Source organism: Jaculus jaculus, chromosome 1, assembly GCF_020740685.1.
Source record: "Jaculus jaculus isolate mJacJac1 chromosome 1, mJacJac1.mat.Y.cur, whole genome shotgun sequence".
Taxonomy (NCBI): Eukaryota; Metazoa; Chordata; class Mammalia; order Rodentia; family Dipodidae; genus Jaculus; species Jaculus jaculus.
Window position 1 is genome coordinate 58481695 of NC_059102.1, and position 22000 is coordinate 58503694.

At 44.9% G+C, this 22000-nt stretch overlaps 1 protein-coding gene and 1 non-coding gene across 4 annotated transcripts in view; one reads left to right on the plus strand and one right to left on the minus strand.

Moving 5' to 3' along the window:
- The window catches only part of Tjp2 (tight junction protein 2), a 154222-nt gene that overhangs the window by 42855 nt on the left and 89367 nt on the right, over positions 1-22000 (plus strand). Inside the window, exon 1 of one of the 3 annotated variants that reach the window (XM_045154299.1) lies at positions 16477-16558. The exons of 1 other annotated variant lie outside the window; for it this stretch is intronic. In XM_045154299.1, the coding sequence (XP_045010234.1) occupies positions 16499-16558 (60 nt within the window). In that variant the 5' untranslated portion in view covers positions 16477-16498. Of the gene's footprint in view, positions 1-16476; positions 16559-22000 lie in introns of those variants that run through there. One more of the 3 variants, XM_004653146.2, reaches the window with a different exon arrangement.
- Positions 6388-6496, minus strand: LOC123458368. The gene has a single exon (XR_006635629.1). It is a non-coding gene; the product is annotated as a U6 spliceosomal RNA (small nuclear RNA).

Sequence of the window (22000 nt, forward strand, 5' to 3'; positions counted from 1 at the left end):
TAATGTGTGCCCCCAATAGGTGGCCAGTGTAGGGATGACAGCTGTCAATGTGGGAGTAACAGGAGCTTGGCCTTATTAGAATAATATTTATGAAATTCATACTAATATCCAGTGCAAGTTATGTGTTACTGCATTAACATAAAACAAAAATACAGGTATAAATAAAACATCTAGTAAATTATTTCATTTTATTAAGTATATGCTATGCTATAAGTATGATTAAAACTTTATTGTTGTATCCTCTGTTTAGAAGTAAACTTGTTTTTTTGTTTTGTTTTCTTTTTGTTATTTATTTATTTATTTATTTGAGGTAGGGTCTCACTCTAGCTCAGGCTGACCTGAAATTCACTCTGTAGTCTCAGGGTGGCCTCGAACTCTTGGTGATCCTCCTACCTCTGCCTCCCGAGTGCTGGGATTAAAGGCATGTGCCACCATGCCTGGCTTATTTTTTGGAAATCTATACTTGCCATAGAAATGCTCCACTTTTTCCTGTTTAGCTATCCTGTGGGATATTAACTTATTATGTAATTAGCTAATTATATACATTAAACATGTAGCTTCTGCTTGAGCCTTACAAACTGTTTGCTGCCTCATGTCTTTTACTAAAATAAATATTAGGAGGTTTATCCATTTGATTTTTTTCTTTTCTTTTTTTTTGGTGGTGCACACCTTTTTTATTATTTTTTAAATTTTTTTTTATTTTTTAATTTTTATTAACATTTTCCATGATTATAAAAACATATCCCATGGTAATTCCCCCCCCCCCCCACTTTCCCATTTGAAATTCCATTCTCCATCATATTACCTCCCTCATTTGATTTTTTTTTAGTGTTCTATAGCAGTTTAAAAAAGACTGTAAGAGCCAGGCGTGGTGGCACACGCCTTTAATCCCAGCACTCGGGAGGCAGAGGTAGGAGGATCACCAAGAGTTCGAGGCCACCCTGAGACTACAGAGTGAATTTCAGGTCAGCCTGAGCTAGAGTGAGACCCTACCTTGCAAAACCAAAAATAAATAAATAAATAAACAAACAATAAAAAAGACTGTAAGGCTGAGAAGATTGCTCAGTGGTTAAGGCACTTGCTTGCAAAGCCTGCCAGCCTGGGGTTCAGTTCCCCAGTATTCATGTAGTGCACAAAATGGAGAATGCACCTGGAGAGGGCTTGGTGTATCCATATTCTCCTCTCTCTCTTTCTCTCTGCTTGCAAGTAAATGACAATATTTAACAAAGAACTTCAAAGAATATGTCAGGCTTGGGGGCATATGCCTTTAATCCTAGTAGGTAGGAGGATCTGCATGAATTTGAGGCCAGTGGAGACTACATGGTGAACCAGGTCAGCCTGTACTAAAGCAAGACCCTAACTCAGGGGAAAAGAAATGAAGTATTTATTCAGCCATTTAGTTTATTAAAAACTATTTATTTATTTGAGAGACATAGAGAGAAAGAGGGAGAGGGAGGGAGAGAATGAGCCTTCTGCCACTACAAATGAACTGCAGATGCATGCGCTACCTTGTGCATCTGGCTTAAGTGGGTTCTGGGGAATTGAACTGGGGTCCTTCTGCTTCGCAGGCAAGCACCTTATTAACTGCAAAGCCATCTCTCCAGCCCTCTTTTTATAGATGGAATGTACTTTATGAAAAGACAGTGAAACAATTAATTAATTAATTTTTTGTGTGTGGGGACTGACCTCAGGACTACCCATGTGCTAAGCATATGTTCTACCCCTGAGTCACATCTCTAGCCCCCTGGCAATGCTCATGTGTAGAAACAGTACAGGTTGCAAAGGAGATTACTGTGTACAGCTAGGTGTACAGAGTTCAGTATCTACATGCTTATCTATTCAGAGATACCTAGGAAGAGAGTGCTTATCCAATCACTAAGAGTAGTTGGTTCAAGGATGACATTTTACTACCTTTTTGTGCAATACGGCTGGAAGCTAGGTCAGCAGACTTTGCAAGCAAGCACCTTTAACTCAAGCCACAGCCCCAGCTCGTTTTCTTTTCTTTTTTTTTTTTTACAGTAGGGTTTCATTTTAGCCCAAGCTCACCTGTAATATTCACTTTGTAGTCTCAGGGTGCCCTCGCACTCACAGCGATCCTCCTACCTCTGCCTCCCAAGTGCTGGGATTAAAGGCATGTGCCACCATGATGCCTGACTTTTTAAATTTTTTCTTCTTATTTATTGGCAGAGAGAAAGGGAGAAAGAGAGAGAGAGAGAGGGAGGGAGGGAGGGAGGGAGGGAGGGAGGGAGAGAGAGAGAGAGAGAGAGAGAGAGAGAGAGAGAGAGAGGGAGGGAGAGAGAGAATGGGCACATCAGGACCTCTAGTCACTGAAAATAAGAACTCCAGATGCATGTACCTCCTTGTGCATCTGGCTTATGTGGGTCCTGGGGAATCAAACCTGAGTTCTTTGGCTTTACAGGTAAGCACCTGAACTATTAAGCCATTGCTCCAGCCCTCCCTTGTTTTGTTTTTAATGGATTCTTTTAAGAAATGTTATATCTCTAACACTCTCAGATTTTTAACACAGTCTCTCTATGTAGCTCAGGCCAGCCTGGCACTTGCTATGTAACTAGTCTTTCCCCAAACTCCTGCTCCTCCTGCCTCAGGCACCTGAGTGCTGGGATTCTAGGTATGTACTACCACACCCAGCTGCATTTTACCTTTTTTGGTGATCTGTTTTCTGGTAGGGATAAGTATATAAGTGACATACACACAGCAGTACTTGAAACTGGGAGGGTGGCACACGCCTTCAATCGTAGCACTTGGGAGGCAGAGGTAGGAGGACTGCCATGAGTTTGAGGCCAGCCTGAGTCTACAGAGTGAGTTCCAGTTCAGCCTGGGGTAGAGTGACAGACTTTACCTCGAAACAAAATCGGGAAAGAAAAAAAAGTAGTAATTGATATTTATGTCTATGTGTGATACCAATATATGTAAACACACATAACAGAGCCTCTGCTCTGCATACATGCACACACATAAACATCCCTGTGCACATACCTGTCCACATACATACGAACATGCATGCACACCACACACATATACACACCAACAAGAATAATAATCTCCTTGATTCCTAAAGTATTTTCTTAATCAAAGGTAGTCTTAGAAAAGAGGTGCTAACAGGACTGGGGAGATGACTTAGCAGCTAAGGTGCTTGCCCACAAAGCCTGACAACCCTGGTTAGGTCCCCCAGTACCTTTGTAAAGCCAGATATACAAGGTGGCACAGGCATCTGGAGTTCATTTGCAGTACCCTGGTATGCCCATTTTCTCTCTCTCATTTTCTCTCCTTGCAAGTAACTGAATAAAAATTAAAAAAAAAAAATCCAAAAAGAAAAGAGGTGTAGACAGAAGAAAAAAAAGAGAGAGAGAGAGAGAAACAAACTAGAGCAGGAGATGACTCCTTAACCTAGACGGAATAGTTCCAGTTGAGGTTCTGGGACAGGGTGAGCTGGGTGGAGTCTCAGAAGTCACCACCATGAAGACAGCCCCGTGTGGTTGTTGGCAGTGAGCCCGTGAGACTGCTCAGGAGATGCAGTTGGAGAAGGTGGGGTCAACAGTACGTTTTACGTGGCGGCTGGCATCTGAACTCAGGACTTCATATTTGTGCAATGAGACTTTATCTGCAAAGCCATCTCTCACCCAATCATCTCATCTTTTTTGATGAAACCCACTGGTCTAAAAATTTAACAATAATGAAGAGTCTGTATCAAGATATAGCACCGTGTAAAGGCTCTGACTTGCTGAATGGGGGAATGTCTGTGGGAAAAGTGGCACCGTTCTTTAAGACTGAAATACCCGGCTGGAGAGATGGCTTAGCGGCTAAGGCGTTTGCCTGCAGAGCCAAAGGATCTCGTTTCGACTCTTCAGGACCCATGTAAGTCAGACATGCACAAGGGGGCGCATGCATCTGGAGTTCGTTTGCAGTGGCTGGAGGCCCTAGCATGCCCATTCTCTCTCTCTCTCTCTCTCTGCCTCTTTCTCTCAAATAACTAAAGTATATTTTCAAAAAAAGAGGAAAAACAAGACTGAAATACCTGGACATACTTGACAAATAACCCAGAGCAGCTTTGCGCTCTTCCCACACGCTGTGACGGATGACCAACCCTGCAGGCAGTCAGCTGCACATCGCTCTCCAGCCAACTAGAGGCACTGCTGCTTCCAGAGAGAAACCAAGAGTCTTTCATCACTCAAAAGATGGAAGCAGGCCTGAGAACTTTCTAGTGGTTTATAATGCATTCATGCTGAGTTTATGTGCTTCCAAGTGCTGTGGGACAGCCAGGAAATAGATTGCTTTCTCTGTAATCTTTGCAAACTTATGACTTTCACAACCAATGGAAAAGTTTGTCACATGGTGTTGTGTGTGTGTGAGTGTGGGTGCGCATGCCATGGTGCACGTGTATGTAGGTCAGAGGACAACATTTGGAGGTGGTTGTTGCCTTCTACCTCTTTCCTGGACACTGTGGTTCTTTGCAGGGCTTGCCACAAGCTTCTGAGCTTTGGGGAATTTTTTCCAGTCTCTGCTTCCGGTCTTGCCTCCAGCATGCCAGGATTATGAGAGGCAGCCTCAGCTTCTTGCTTTTGTGTGGTTATTGGGGATCAAACACCGACACTCAGGCTTGCATGGCAAGCACTTTATCCACTGAGCCATCTCCCCAGCCCAGATTTTTGTTTTTAAAATTTTTAAGTTTTTACTTGTTTTGTAAGCAGAAAGAGATACTAAAGAGACAGACAGAATGAGCACTCCAAGGCCTCCAGCTACTGCAAATGGACTCTAGACGCATGTGCCACTTTTTGTGTCTGGTTTTATGTGGGTACTGGGGAATCGAACTCAGGTCATTAGACTTTGCACGTAAGCACTTAACCACCGAGCCATCTCTCCAGCTTTAGATTTGTTCTTACTGATACTTGTTACAGCCAGGTTTGCACTGCTGGCAGAAAACACTTGAGCAAGTGCAGCCTGTGGGAATAAAAGGTTTAGTTTGGTTTACAGACTTGAGGGGGAAGCTCCATGATGGCAGGGGAAGATGATAACATGAGCAGAGGGTGGACATCAGCTCTTGGCCAACATCAGATGGAGAACAGTGACAGAGAGTATGCCAGACACTGGCAAGAGGAAGCTGGCTGTATCACTGTGGTGGTCTGATTCAGGTGTCCATTAACTTAGGTATGCTGAATGCTAGTCTCCCCAGCTGATGACAATTGGAAATTAAAACCTCCTGGAGGTGGTATATTGTTGGGGGCAGGCTATGGGTGTTATAGCCAATTTCCCCATGCCAGTGTTTGGCACACTCTCCTGTTCCTGTTGTTCACCTTATGTTGGCCAGGGGGTGATGTTTACCCTCTGCTCATGCCATCATTTTCCCCTGCCATTATGGAGTTTCCACTCGAGTCTGTAAGACAAAATCAACCCTTTTTTTTCCCAAAAGCTGCTCTTGGTCAGGTGATTTCTGCCAGCAATGTGAATCTGACTGCAACAACACCCATAAGCCCACTTCCAACAATCCATCTCCTGTAGGAGGCTTTAATTGCCACCTGCTGGGGATTCAGCATTCATAACACCTAAGTTTATGGGGGACACATGAATCAAACTACTGTAATATTTATAATCATACTAGGTGTCTTTATAACTATCACAAAATGAATTAAATTTATATAATGAGTATATAAATACAAGAAATTCCAAATAACATTGGAAGCTTTGGTGGGTTGTATAGACAGACATGAAAAGCACATCTCATTACTTAATAGAGGACATATTTTATTTTCAAGTACTGTGAATAATTCTTAAAAATTGCAAGGTTTTTTGTTCTAAAAGTGTCAATGATGTCATGTAAGCTGAACTCCTACAGATCATATTTCTAACAGCTGTGAAATCAGAACAGAATACACTAATTAAAACACAATCAAGTATTCCCCAACCACAGTTGGTAATTTTTGTTATTGAAAATAGCACATTATGAATGTCATAATGTAACTGGGAATGAGATCATCTGTCTTCTGGGTTCTGGTTGCTACTTAGAGTGGATCATTGTTCTAAGGTTTTTTTTATTTACGTTTTGGAATTCTCCCTCTTTAATGTTTATTTTCTTAGTCAAAGTATAAAATAATGGACTTCCTTATGACTTTTTAATTATAAATTTTATTGTTTTATTATTTATTTATTTGCAAGCAGAGAGATAGAGAAATTATGGGCGCACTAGGGCCTGTAGCCACTACAGATGAACTCCGGATACACATGCCACTTTGTGCATCTGGCTTATGTGGGTACTGGGGAATAGAATCTATGTCCTTAGTGTTGCAGGCAAATGCCTTAGCTGTGGAGCCATCTCTCCAACCCCACTATGACATTTTTGTACACATACGTCACTGGACTTCATTCATTTGCAAAAGTATGGAATGCTGCACCAATAAGTGTTTCTTCCTTGTGCAAGGGCCATGCAGTCTTCTCTTCTCAGTTCATTCCAGTTTTGGTATGATGCTACAGGGATGGTAGATCTGAGTGAGGATCGTCACAACTTAGGGTCCGCTAGGGTCTAGGGCTGTAGCTCAATGGTTGAGTGCATGTTTAATATGCATGCAGTTGTAAAGCCTTGAGTTTTAGCTCCAGCACCTCAAAAAGAAATATTGTGGGGGCTGGAGGAATGGCTTAGTGGTTAAGGCATTTGCCTACAAGGCCAAAGGACCTAAGTTCGATTCCCCAGGACCCATGTTAGCCAGAAGCACAAGGGGGCACCTGTATCTAGAGTTCATTTGTAGTGGCTAGAGGCCCTGGCATGCCAATTCTCTCACTTTTTCTGTCAAATAAATAAATAAATAAAAATAAAATATTTTTAAAAAGATATATTCTAATGGGCAGGAAGGAAAATGGTGCTATAAGTTTTTTTTTTTTTTTTTTTAGAAGTTCCATATTTAAGGAAGCAGTCTTTTAGGATTTGGGAAGCTGGGTAGCCCATCACTATCCCGCAAAGAAAAAACAACAGCAAACAAAAACAAGCCAATGAAGAGTAGCTTAACCAACTTTAAGGTGAGCAAGACTAAAAACAAAGGCTCAAGCCAGGCGTGGTGGCGCACACCTTTTGATCCCAGCACTCGGGAGGCAGAGGTAGGAGGATCTCCGTGAGCTCGAGTCCAGCCTGAGACTGCATAGTGAATTCCAGGTCAGCCTCTACAGCCAGACCTACAGAAGTTGAGATGCTGCCCTCCTGGATTTGGGGGTGTGGACTGGGTAACTGAGGCTGCAAGGAAGGTCAGAGAGGCCAAACCCTTCTTCCTGAAAAGCATCAGGTCTCAGGGGGTTTCGCTACCAACTCTGTTGACTTGTCATCATTTCTTTTTTTTTTTTCTTTGGTTTGTGTGTTTGGAAGTTTGAGTATAATGTGGCGAGGAGAGGTTCTTTCTGGGTTTTGTCTGGCTGGGGTTCTAAAGGCTTCCTGTATCTGTATTGGCACCTCTTTCCCAATTTGGGGAAAATTTTCCTCTATGATTTTGTTGAAGATGCCTACTATGCCTCTGTAGTGGAGTTCTTCTCCTTCTACTATGCCCTGAATTCTTATATTGGATCTTTTCATAGTGTCCCGAATATCTTGAACTTCCCACTCATACTTTTCTCTAAGTTTGTCTTTCTCTTTGTTGGACTGCATTAGGTCTGCCACCTGATCTTCTAGCTTAGATATTCTGTCCTCTCCCTCATCCATCCTACTGGTAAGATTTTCTACAGAGTTTTTTATTTCATTAACTGTGTCCTTCATTGCTAGTAATTCTGACTGGTTTTTCTTTATTATTTCTATTTCCCTATTTATGTCTTGTATTGCCTTCTTTATTTCATTAAATTGGTGTCCTGCCTCTTCTTTGATTCCTTTGATTTCCTCTTTGATTTCTTCTTTGATTGTTTTCATGTGTTCTTTGACCTCTTTGAACATATTTATAATTATTCTTTTGAACTCTTTCTCAGGCATTTCCTCTAACTCTTTCTCACTGGAGGACATTTCTGATGCATTAATATTTTTAGGTGGATTTATATCGTCTTGCTTTTTAGTGTTTCTTGTGTTATAATGTATATATTTTTGCATCTTGGATTAAGTTAATGCTTGGATTTTCTAGCTAGCTGTGTATTCTTAGCTGTATCAATTGATTTGATGTAATATATCTTCAGGGTAGGACCTTAAGGTATTAGGTGTGGCTCTTAAGACTCTCAGAGTATCTACAAAGATGTTCTTAGGGGTTGAGTTTCCCTGCTATAGGAGTATTCAAGCAGGCTGAGTGGAATAAAATACTGGTAGATTCTAAAATTTAACTAAACACTGTACACATTCAATCAAAAACAGCCCCGAGTATGTATGCAAGAGTAGTTATTATAATGACCAGATCCTCTATCAACAAAGAGGTTTAGATTTCTGGTCTGTTGAGGTATCCAAGTCAGCTTGTGACCAAGTGAGTCCCTTCCCTGGTGCAATCCCAGTTACCTTGGGTGATTGTGGTCTCAGTCAAGTTGCTGCCTGGGTCGTCAGGCTGCTGTTCTGATTTCTGGAGCTGGGCACTTGCTTTTCCTACGGGGCAAACTGGGCCGCTGCTGCTGCCTCTGCTGCTGTTGTAGCTGCCACCACCGGAGCCACCACCGCTGCTGAAGCTGCCGCCCGTGACCACCGCCGCTGCTCCCCCCGAAGCCGCTGCTGCGGGATCTGCCGCCGCTGCCGCTCCTGGGTCCGCTGCTGCTGGGGCCGCTGGTACCGGTGCTGGAGCCGCTGAAGTTGCTGCCGAACTCTGCTCCTGCTTGGGTCCTGCTGTCAGCCCAAGTTGGCGTGGCCGGTCCCGGGCCGCTGCTGTGTTCGCTGGAGCTGGGTTCAGGCGGTGGGGGAGGGGAGGGAGCCGCGGCTGCTCTGGTTATCTCGCTGTTCCACGTGTGCTTCTACCTCGCGGTCTGCTCCTCCCTCCGTTGCTCACTGCCGCTCTCCCCTCACGTTTCCCGAGTTGCGGAGAGCGCGGTGTGAGGGGAAAATCCCGCACCTGGCTTGTCCTGCGGCTCGAGCCGAGAGTCCAGCGGCGTTCTGCCGCGCCGTGGCTGCGGCGGTTGGCCGAGCTGACCCGGAGCCGCTGTTCCCGCCTGTGCGGGCTCTGGATGCTCTATAACTCTTCTACTTCTCCGCTGCCACCTCAATTTCCTATACACCTCACTTTTTAGTAAAAGTGTGTATTTTGCTGAGTTTTTTTGGTCTTTTTCCCCCCTAAGCTGCTTTGGCGTGGTACCTACGCCGCCATCTTAACCGGAAGTCCATCATTTCTTTATACAGCTTTGTCTTCACCTCAGCCTCTGGGCTCCCTGTTTATATGCTCTCTTTATCTCTGTATTCCTACCTCAGGTGACTGTGTTTGCATTTAAAAAATGATTGTTGAAGGGGTGTCTTGGTATGATTCCAGGCTGCCTTGAGGCAACACAACCGCTCAGCTTGTAACTTTTCTTTCTTTCATTCTTTATTTAATTTTTTTCTTTTCACAATTTTTATTAACATTTTCCATGATTATAAAAAATATCCCATGGTAATACCCTCCCTCCACCCTCCCCCCGCACTTTCCCCTTTGAAATTCCATTCTCCATCTTATTACCTCCCCATCTCAATCATTCTACTTACATATATACAATACCAACCTATTAAGTACCCTCCTCCCTTCCTTTCTCTTCCCTTTATATCTCCTTTTAAACTTACTGGCCTCTGCTACTAAGTATTTTCCTTCTCACGCAGAAGCCCAATCATCTGTAGCTAGGATCCACATATGAGAGAGAACATGTGGCGCTTGGCTTTCTGGGCCTGGGTTACCTGACTTAGTATAATACTTTCCAGGTCCATCCATTTTTCTGCAAATTTCATAACTTCATTTTTCTTTACCGCTGAGTAGAACTCCATTGTATAAATGTACCACATCTTCATTATCCACTCATCTGTTGAGGGACATCTAGGCTGGTTCCATTTCCCAGCTATTATAAATTGAGCAGCAATAAACATGGTTGAGCATGTACTTCTAAGGAAATGAGATGATTCCTTCAGATATATGCCTAGGAGTGCTATAGCTGGGTCATATGGTAGATCAATCTTCAGCTGTTTTAGGAACCTCCACCCTGGTTTCCACAATGGCTGGACCAGATTGCATTCCCACCAGCAGTGTAGAAGGGTTCCTCTTTTTCCATATCCCCGCCAACATTTATGATCATTTGTTTTCATGATGGTAGCCAATCTGACAGGAGTGAGATGGAATCTCAGTGTAGTTTTAATCTGCATTTCCCTGATGACTAGTGATGTAATGCTTTTTTAGATGCTTATATGCCATTCGTATTTCTTCCTTTGAGAATGCTCTATTTAGCTCCAAAGCCCATTTTTTGATTGGCTTGTTTGATTCTTTATTATCTAGCTTTTTGAGTTCTTTGTATATCCCAGATATTAATCCTCTATCAGATATATAGCTGGGGAAGATTTTTTCCCATTCTGTAGGTTGCCTCTTTGCATTTTCCACTGTGTCCTTTGCAGTGTAAAATCTTTGTAATTTCATGAGGTCCTAGTGATTAATCTGTGGTTTTATTGCCTGAGCAATTGGGGTTGTATTCAGAAAGTCTTTGCCAGGACCAATATGTTGAAGGGTTTCCCCTAATTTTTCCTCTAGCAGTTTCAGAGTTTCAGGTCTGATGTTAAGGTCTTTAATCCATTTGGGCTTAATTCTTGTGCATGGAGAGAGAGAAGAATCTATTTTCATTCTTCTAGAGATACATATCCAGTTTTCCCAAGACCATTTGCTGAAGAGGCTGTCTTTTCTCCAATGAGTATTTTGGGCATTTTTATTGAATATCAGGTGGCTGTAGCTACCTGGACTTACATCTGGGTCCTATATTCTGTTCCATTGATCTACATGTCTGCTTTAGTGCCAGTACCATGCTGTTTTTGTTACTATGGCTCTGTAGTATAGGTTAAAATCAGGAACTGGCTGTGTAGCCCAGCCTTAATTTTATTGCTCAGTATTATTTCAGATATTTGAGGTATTTTATAATTACAAATGAATTTTTGGGATGTTTTTTCTATTTCCATGAAGAATGCCTTTGTAATGTTGATGGGGATTGCATTAAATGTGTAGATTGCTTTTGGTAAGATTGCCATTTTCACAATATTGATTCTTCCAATCCAGGAACAAGGGATGTTTTTCCATTTCCTAGTGTCTTCTGCAATTTCTTGCTTGAGTGCTTTAAAGTTCTCATTGTAGAGATTCTTTACTTCCTTTGTTAGGTTTATTCCAAGGTACTTTATTATTATTTTTTGATGCAATTGTGAATGGGAGTGATTCTCTGATTTTATCCTCTGTGTGTTTGTTGTTAGCATATATGAAGACTATTGATTTCTGTGTATTTATTTTGTTTTTTTTTTTGTTTTTTTTTTTCGGGGTAGGGTCTCACTCTAGCCCAGGCTGACCTGGAATTAACTATATAGTCTCAGGGTGGCCTCGAACTCACGGCGATCCTCCTACCTCTGCCTCCCGAGTGCTGGGATTAAAGGCGTGCGCCACCACGCCCGGCTCTGTGTATTTATTTTGTATCCTGCTACATGGCTGTAGGTTTTTATCAGCTCTAACAGTTTGCTAGTAGAGTCTTTAGGGTCCTTTATGTATAGAATCATGTCATCTGCAAATAATGATAACTTGATCTCTTCCTTTTCAGTTTGTATCCCTTTTATGTGTGTCTCTTGCCTTATTGCTATGGCTAAGACTTCCAAAACTATATTAAATAAAAGTGGGGACAGTGGACACCCTTGTCTTGTTCCTGATTTTAGTGGAAAAGCTTCCAGTTTTTCCCCATTTAGTAATATGTTGGCTGTAGGCTTGTCATAAATAGCTTTTATTATATTGAGATATGTTCCTTCTATTCCCAGTCTCTGTAGGACTTTTATCATGAAGGGATGTTGGATTTTGTCAAATGCTTTCTCTGTGTCTAATGAGATAATCATGTGATTTTTGTCCTTCAACCCATTTACATAATGTATTACATTTATAGATTTGCGTATATTGAACCATCCCTGCATGTCTGGGATAAAGCCTACTTGGTCAGGGTGAATGATCTTTTTGATATATTCTTGTATTCTGTTTGCCAATATTTTGTTGAGAATTTTTGCATCTATGTTCATGAGGGAAATTGGTCTGTAATTTTCATTTTTTGTTCTATCTTTGCCTGGTTTTGGTATCAGGGTGATTCAGCTTGTAAATTTTCAAATGTTAGTATCCATTCCTGCCAACTGATACTATATAGCCATGCTGCAAATCTATACCCACAGATACAAGTGTGAATGTACCTATACACGTCTCTCTATCTTTCTCTGTGTGGAGACCTCAAATCTTTATTTTTTTCAATGCTGGGCTGGCCTGCTCACATATACCAGTCAATCACTGAGCACATCTTCAGTCTCCTTTTGCACCTTTTGTCCTTTTGAGTTAGGCTAGCCTGGAACTGGCTGTGTAGCCCAGGCTGTCCTTGTCCTTGCCTCAGCCTTTCTCGTGTTGGGATTACAGGCGTGCCTCATCGTGCTTGGTGATCAAACATTACCATTCTTAAGAAATCTATCTACAAAACATCTAGTTTACAACATTTGAGTTCTAACCAACCTGTTTCAGAAACCTTATACATTGTAATTCACATTGAAAGGTGTTGCAAAAAGTCGCCCCACCTTCCCACTGGAGCAGCTGTGGCCAAGATTAGAAATGGTTCCCTGTGTGCAGTTAGGTACACAGCCAGTTTGTTTCCCAGTCGAAGTGTCCCGTAACCCAGGCTGGTCTCTGACTCACTATGTAGCTTAGGATAACTTTAAACTTCTGATAAAGCTCCTGCCTCAATCTCACAAATGCTGGAATCATAGATGTGCACCACCACATAGTATTTATGGAGATTTTGGGATGGAACCCAGGGCCGGCTTTGGGCATGTACGGCAAGCACTCTACCTACTGGGGTACACCCTTAGCCCCAGAGTCAGCTTAGGAGTTCCAGACTGATTTTTTCAATGTTCCATATTATTGCCTATGCTCTCCTCACTAAAACTAACTCGAGAGAGGGAGAGAGAAAAAGAGAGGGAAAGAGTCCACCATCCCACATACATGGAGGTCAGGGACAACCTCTAGGGTTAGTCCTTACCTTCTACCTTATTTGTTGTTTGTCTCTGTGCAAACTTCTGGGGCTCCTCCTATCTCTGCCTCCTGTCTTCCACTGGAGCACTGAGACTATAGATACTCAGGCTATCATGCCTGGTATTATGGGGATTCTGGTGATCCACACTGGGGTACTAAGGCTTGGGCGGCAAATGCTGCTCATTGCTAAAACTCATTCTTGCCATGGCTTTTTGGTTCCTCTTCTCCAGAAGGTTTCTTGTGCCCTGACAGGCAATGTCTCTTTGGTCTGTGTTGTAGCGAATCCTGAATATGGCCATTCCCATGGACAAGTCCTGTCCTTACTCCCCTCCTGCCTCCAAGGACATCAGCTGTCAGAAGAGCCTCATCCTCTCCCATGAGTGCAACTTTCATTATACATTAACGATTGCCAAATCAGTCTACCCAAATGCTCATTCACGCCTCATGGAATAGACACTGAACATCTCCACCTAGAATGGCCCACAGCCCTTGACTGTTGTGTATAACTAAATTCGTCATTCTTCCTCAGGCCTCTCCCAAGGTAGGCTTCCACCCCTGTGTTCACTGTTTGATCAAAGGCACTGTCATCTACTTAGTTATGTAAGCCAGGGACCTGCAGGCTCACTTCCGTCTTGTCTTCCACATCTGATCAGGCAGTCATCCAGCTCACGGATCATCCACTTCCTCTGTTTCTCCTGAATCTGCTCCCTTTTGTCTAATGCTGCCAAATTTCATAGCTATGCCATTTCTTGTTTGCATTCTTACACAGGTGTAGTTTGTATGGATTGAATTTTTACTGACAGCCTCCTTTAGACCACAACTGTCAGTCCATCTTACCAGTAGCTCACAGAGAGATCTGTATAAAATGCCAGTCTAATCCCACTCCTGTAGAGGAACACAGGCCCTGCTTGTCTGGGTCACCTCATCTTTTTGGCACTTGAAGAGAAAACCTGTCAGGGCTGCATTCCTTGTTTCTTCATGAGTTAGTCTCTTCACCTGGAAGGCTTTCCCTCTTATTTTTGCCCATTTCTCTTTTAGAATGTATAAGCAAACCATCTCTGGGAAGCCTTCCCTAATCCCGAATCCTTCCATCTTCAGTAGGGGTGACAGGCATGTCTTAAAATCCCTCAGACCACCCTGAGGTAGTTGGTGGCCCCAGAACTTCCACTTCCTCTTCCCTTACTGTCTGCTGTAATAGACTCCCCGAGACAGGAGACTGTTTATTTTTATCAAGGATGGGGTGGGTATTGACAGAGGTGCTCAGTACTTGGAGTGGGTTTAAAACATATAATCCCATAATTTACTACTGTGCATTTATAAATTGCTTTCCCAAAGGGTTGTATTGATATAGAGGCAGGCATGGGAATACAATGCCTATAATCTCAGCAATGGGAGGCTGAGATAGGCAGATCATAAGCTTGAGGCCAGCCTGGGCTACATAGCAAGACTTGGGGACACACATGCACACACTGTGTGCACACTGCATCATTTCTACTGCCATCACCAAAGCCAGTGTATCCAGTACATGAAGTCTTCCATGAACAGTTGATCGATGCCTGTCGTCAGATGTTGTGTCAGAAGGTGGTGTTTGGGGTAATCTATCATGATGGAAATATTGTCATCTGCTGTGTCCAGTATGGTGGTCATTTGCCACTGGAAATAAAGACTAGTATAACTGAGAACCTGAAATATTCACTGAAGTCAATTTAAATGTAAGTGTACAATGCTGGCAGGTGGCAAGGGGTTATCATGTTAAACAGCTCAAGCCTGGAGGAAGATAGTCATTCAGCAGAGATAATTGCTACATTCTGGATCTTTCCTTCCTTTGTGTTAATGTTAGTGGTAACAGCTCATGTAAGTAAGGTGTGAGCAGTTCATAAGCGCTATCATTATAAGTCGGCACCTCTTAATTTGGGGGCCATTTATAAATAGGTGCTTAGATCCAGAGAGTAACATCTCACATCAGACAGACAACCCAAGGCTCATCCTGGAGACTGGACTTAAAGTGGGAAATGTTACTCACAGTGCTTTTATTTAGAGGCGGGGACTTGGCTTCTCCAAAGGAGGCCAGCAGCAGCAGCAGCACCACAACAGAGAGGCATTTGCTGGTCTTGTTTTCCCACATAAACTGCCAAACTTGTTCTGATTAGGCAGGAAGTGAAGCAACCTTTCAGGGGCCCAGCCCAGCATCTGGATCTCATCATGGGGCCTACCAGACCTTTTTACCTTTTACCTTCGCCGTTTAGCCTGAGGTTAGGGGAAGAGCAAAGTGACCAACACTTTTCCAACATACTCCTTCAGATTTCAAACCCCAAAATCACACCTTTATTCACTGTACCGGTTCAAACTTTCTAAATATCTATACGCTGCTACAAAAGGTACTTTTGTTGAAATTGCACAGTTCTTTGCACACAGAGGACTCTGAAATAGGCATACATACCGAGTCGAGTTAGGTGAATCCTGTAGCATAAGCCTTGTGACCTACTACTCCTCTTCTGTAAGCCAGGAACTAACTGGAGCAGGATTTCAATCTCTTTATCAGAGTTGCTGGCTATGTGCCAAGGAGATAACCTGACTGGCACTGTCCTGAAAAGTCCTGTCTTAATATTTAATGTGAACCACTAGTTTTCTCAAAATTTGAGTAACTGATCACAGGAATTTGGGGTATCGTGACTGTGTTGGCTGGCCCGACAGGCCTCAAGACAGGATGGAAAACTTCGGGCTTTCCCCAGTTCTTGTCTTTGGGAGAGAACTCAAGCGCGACTCCCTAAGTCCTGCAATCTTCCCCGAAGAGTGTTCCTAGGGGATGCCGCGCGCCCTCCCGGGGAGACGCGTGCGGACGCTGCGCTGCGTGCGCCCTGGGCGCTCTCCTTCCTTGGGCGCGCGCTCCGGGCCGGACCTGCAGGCTCCAGGGCGCGCGGTGGAGCGAACCATCGGGCCCCGCCGGGCGGGGGTGCCGGCGGGGTGACGCTGGGGGGCTCCTCGAAGCCAGGCCCTCCCGCCCCCTGCGCCGGGAGACGTGCGTGACGCGGGCCGAGGATGGGGGCCGTGTGGGAGGCGCGGCGCCGGCGAGCCCGTCCCTCTCCACCCCCGGCGGGCCGCGCGGGGTGGTAGCGGCCCACTTGAGAGTTTCCCGGGCCGCGTTGCGGCGGCCGGCGGTGGTGCAGCGCTGGCGGGCGGGCGGGGCGGGCCTACGGCGCCGCGGGAGGAGGGACAAAGGGGTGGTTCTCGTTGGGTCTGCGCCCAGGCGGTCCGCGGCCGCAAGTTGGAGTTCTGGTCGGAGGCGAACAGCTGCAGGAGCCGCAGCAGCAGCAGCAGCCGCCGCCGCCGCCGCGGTACCCACGCGCGAGATGCCGGTGCGCGGAGACCGCGGGTTTCCACCCCGGCGGGAGCTGTCAGGGTGGCTCCGCGTAAGTGTCCTTGCGGTCCCGGGCAGGGTGACGGGTGGAGCGTGGGAGCGCGGGGTGGGCTCTGCGCCCCCTGGGCTCCTCCCCGCCCGGCGTGGGGCGCAAGGGGAGGCGTGGTGGGTTTCACCGGACTGCGGCGATGGCCCCTGGTCTCTGCAGAGTCACTTGGCTTTGAGTCACTAGAAGGGCAGAGTGATGAATCCGGCGTCCTGGAGGTCTGGAAGTTTCTTGTGTCTTTTGTTGCCCGCTGTGTGTGTCCTCCTCTGTTTCAAACGAGTGTACTTTAAATGCAAAGTTCCCGGAGTGTATGTGTACGTGACAGAAACGGACACTCCTTGCGGACCCAAATCCTCATTTTCCTTTTCAGCCAGCTGCTTCTGCCATGCCGGTTACTTTTGAGTTGGGAATGGAGATGAGGTTTTGGAAGGAGCCCCAGGAAGAGAGTGATGAATACTTGGCACTCTGGTATTAACTTACCTGTCACCAGTTCCTTTTATTTTATGTCTTCATTTATCAGCTTGCTACTTTTACACAGTGGTTTATTTTGAGTTATAAATAATCTGGGATTTCGTCTGCAGGGTTTTTACATTGTTGAAAATGTGGAGGGACTTGGGAGTGAACCCGCGAAGGGCTTTGTCATGGAATACAGCCTCCCACCTCTGATTTTCGCCTCTCAGCTAGAGCTGCTTCCCTGGCAGCTCCTGGCCTGAGTAGTCGTGGTGGTGGTTTCCCTGAGCAGTCATCTCCTCGTAGAAACTGCCCTGCATTGCTCACTGCCTGCCTCCGTGGGGGAGTCCCAGCGGGGAGGGGAAGACGCGCCTTTCTCTACTCCAGGTGGTCTGTGCTGGGTGTGGGCACATCTACTTATGCATCCATGTGCCCCGGGGGGAAGACAGCAGTAGCTTCCGTCATGCACACCTGGGGAAGAGAGAGTTTTTGGCTGAGACGTTAATAGTATTATGCTGCCTGGTTAGCTAATTCCGTTAATTTTCTTTTCTTTTTGTTTTTATTGTTATTTTTCAAGGCAGGGTTTCACTCCAGCTCTATGTAGTCTCAGGGTGGCCTAGAACTTGTGGCGATCGGATCCTCCTACCTCTGCCTCCCCGGCCCATTAATTTTCTTGTGTAACTGCAATGTAGGAATGCAGCGATAAGTAAAAGGCATAGATAGGCCTTTCCCAATGGCTTGTTTGAGAGGCAAACAAGGAGCTAGAGTCCAGCGAATGGCATTTAGAAATGCGCGGGGTGCCTTAGCTTCTCTTTGAAGAGGTGGAACGGGGGTACCTTAACCGAGGCAATAGTGGCTTCCCAGATGTTTTTGAGGTTTTTTTTTCCCCAGAACTGTTGTTAACAATTAATAAAGGAGGGATTTCCCTCCTGAAGTTTTGTGTGTGTGTGTGTGTGTGTGTGTGTGTGTGTGTGTTGAAGAGGATTAAGCCCAGGGCCTTCAGTATGCTTTTGAGCTGTGTCCTCAAATGAAGCCCTTTAATACCACCGAGCTAACAATGAACTTATTTCTAGCCACTGCAAGTGGATACAAAGGTGAATAAGACTTAGATTTCTGTTTGCCAGAGTCTGGTCGACTTGTGCAGGTCAGACTGCTTCGGAGGCTCTGATCTCCCTGGTGGGGTTCCTGGTGCTGAGGGGGGTCCTGTGTGGTACAGATGCACATTCTGCTATTCAGAAATGCAACAAAGGTGAGATTGTCTGCCCTGCACCCTATCAGGGATTCTTGCTGGGAAGAGAGTGCATGTTAAGTGACACCTCCTGATGTCACTATGGTAAGTAGCCATAGGAATGCATCCACCCACCTGGGCTGAGCAAAGAGGAATGAATTGCCGAATAGGCATACAGTGGGTGCTAGGTACGCAGTGGCTAGTTACGGGATCCAGAACTGCAGAACGCTGTGAGTATGGGGTGTAAGAGCAGGGTTTCGGGTTGATAGGGGAAGTGAGACCTAGAATATAGGTAGAAGGTTCTAGGCATTTGCCAAGAGAAAAACTGAGAGCAGAGTGTTGCACAACTCTCTTGGAGGCGAGGGGGCAATCACAGGAACTCCTCCTGTGCTAATGGCTCAACAAACCAGTGAACTGGCTTCCCAGTCAGCATTCCACCCCACTCCCTACACTGTAAAAGTTACTATTTTTGAGGCACACGCAGGCTAAAGATCCAATAGATTTTAGTGTCATCCCCTGGGGAATTTCATTTGCAGTGGCTTCTGTCTACATTTGGTTAACTCTCTATTTTGTCTCTTCTCACACTGACAATTTATGACAGGGTCACAGCCAACCAGTTATATTCTGGGTGAGTGTGAGAACTTTTTGAATAAATCTGAGTGCAAGGGAGAGAAAGAACACCATCCCCACCATTATTAACGTAAGTTTTACAAGATTTTCTCTCTTTAGAAGGTTGTCTTTTTAGGTGTCAGGTAGGTTCTGGAAACTAGGTGGGGCCAGGTTAGGTCACTGTACAATAGTAGTTCTGTAGTTTGAAAAGGTGTGGGTGCCACAGGACCAGTGCTAAGAGTCTGACAGGACCAGAAGTCAACACTCAATTTCAGAACCGGAGCCATTAGGGAATTCCTTGCCTAATCCCTAAAACAAATCCCATTAAGCGGTGTAGACACACATTAAAGGTTTATGTAGATTGAGAGCTGACTCTCAGTAAAATGCCTCATTGATTATGTACTAAGCAATAATCAGAGATACAGAAGCTGCTGTCAAGGGTGGCCTTGGACCAGCAGTTTTGATGCTGGGTTGCCAAGGTGATTTGTGGTCTGATGAAGTCAGAGACACGATTGCCCCAGACTTGGGTGGAAGAAAGTGGAATGATCATCCCAGCTGGTCCCCTGACTTCACTCTGGATCCCTAAGTCCAAGGGCTGGAAATGAAAATTCAAGTTCAAATTATCACCAGTGTGGTGAGCTTTAAAAAGTGTTTACATATGAATTTGGTTAGGGATAAGAAACTATTTAGTGCCCATTTCACCCCCACAGTACATTTTGGGGTGACCCTTTTTTCTGGGGGAATTTGAGGTAGGGTCTCACTCTAGCCCATGCTGACCTAAATTCTGTATGCAGTCTTAGGGTGGCCTTGAACTCACCACAATCCTCCTACCTCTGCCTCCCGAGTGCTGGGATTAAAGGTGTGTACCACAACACCCAGTGAGATGACCCCCTTTTAGCCAGAAGCTCATATAGGACATTTCTGTGAGTCTAAGATGATATTAGCAGTAAACATTTTTGTATTTATGCATGTGTGTATGTACACGTGTGCAAGTGCATGAGTACATACGGAAGCCAAAGGACAAGCTCAGATGTAGTTCTTTTCTTTTAAATATATTTATTTATTTGAGAGAGAAAGAATGGGTACATCAGGGCCTCCAACCACTGCAAATGAACTCCAGATGCATGCCCCCCCTTGTGTATCTGGCTTATGTGGGTCCTAGAGAATCGAACCGGGATCCTTTGGCTTTGTAGGCAAGCACCTTAACTACTAAGCCATCTCTCCAGCCCCCTCAGATGTAATTCTCAAGAGTGCTGTCTGCTTCTTTTGAGAAGGGGTCTTTGATTGTCCTGGAACTCATCATTCAGGTTAGACTGGCTGGCCAGCTTCAGGGCCCTTCCCCAGTGCTGGGATCACAAGTGTTTGCTGCTGTGCCCCGTGTCTTAGGTGTGTGGTGGGAATTCAGTTTCAGTCCTTAGTCCGGCGAGGCAAGTACTGTGCTCATGGAGCTATCTCCGCAAGCCCCTAGCATTGCACTTAAAAAAAAAAAAAGATATAATTTAGTCAGAAAACGTTTTTGGGGGCTGGAGGGATGGCTTAACGGTTAAGGCATTTGCCTGCAAAGCCCAAGGACCCAGGTTTGATTCCCCAGGATCCATGTAAGCCAGATGCACAAGGTGGTGCATGCATCTGGAGTTTGTTTGCAGTGGCTGATGGCCCTTGAGTGCCCATTCTCTCTCTCTCTTTCTTTCTCTCAAGTAAATAAAAAATCTTAGAAAAAAAGTTTTTGGGCACAGCATCCCAATATCCAGTATTGTAGTGGCTAGTGCTCAGTAATTTTGGTTCATATGCAGGAAAGCTTACAATGAAACTTGCATTGCTTATGTGAAAGGCAGTTATAGTTGGAAAGCTTCTGCCTTCATTTCTTTCCTTGATCAGTTATGTAAATTTGGTATCTGGCTGCAAGCGCCTTGGAAGGACAGTATGGGCTTGGGCCCTGGCTGCACATACTGGTGGTGACTATCCCAGCCTCTCGTTGGTGCTGTCTGATTATCCACCGCAGGCCTGTGCACATGCTGGGCAAACGCTCTCGTTGCTGAGCTGCATCCCAGCCCTGCGTTCTGACTTCCATATCAAGGGTATCTTACTGTGGGCTCTGAAGAGTCTGCAGACTGTTGTACTTCCCCAAATACCCCACCTCTCAATTACCTTCTCAAAGTGTTTTACCAAGTGTGGTACATACAGACTTGCTGGGGGCACAGAAGGGACACATTCTGGTTTTCAGTTTTTTTTTTTTTTTTTTTGGTTTTTCGAGGTAGCCCAGGCTGACCTGGAATTCACTATGGAGTCTCAGGGTGGCCTCGAACTCACGGCAATCCTCCTACCTCTGCCTCCCAAGTGCTGGAATTAAAGGTGTATGTCCAACACACCCGGCTTTGTTTTTCAGTTCTTATGCATGGATATTATAGTCACCTAACCCATTTGGTTCATGGTTAGGTTGCTTAGATTAAGGCAAAATAAGTGTTAAATAAAACTCCCATCAGTTTTAAGAAGCTGTGCGGGTGAGTGGTAGGAAAATCAGGCAGAAATTATAAGGATTACGCTTGACAGATGAAGTTACCCTTGACAGATGAAGTTTGGGCAGTGTCTCTTAAAATATGAGTGTGGCATTTAGTGCAGGATAGCCATATCCTGGAGTTTGTTTAGGACCTTTAGGACTGTCAGGCAGAGTGGGTGTGAGCGGCCAGAATGTTGACCATCATGGACATACTTGCTGTTCAGCATGTGATCTGCAACTCTTCCACTCAGCTGTCTGATCTGTTTGCTTACAGTGTGTTTCTGAGGTTCTTTACTGTCTGGCCCAATTTTCATTCCTTTCTCTGCTTTCTGTAGCCTGGTGATAGAGTGCCTAATGTCAGTCATTCTCTTGTGACAATTAAAAAAAGTTTTTTTTTGAGGCAAGCCCTATAGACTGGCCTTTTATTATTATTTTAGAGAGAGAGAGAAAGAGAGAGAATTGGCATGCCAGGGCCTCTGCCACTGAAATTGAACTCTAGACGCTTTCGCTACTTAGTGGGCATGTGCAACCTTGAGCTTGCCTCACCTATGTGTGTCTGGCTTACATGGGATCTGGAGAGTCGAACATGGGTCCTTATGCTTCACAGGCAAGTACCTTAACCCCTAAGCCATCTCTCCAGCCCTTAAAAATATTTTATTTATTT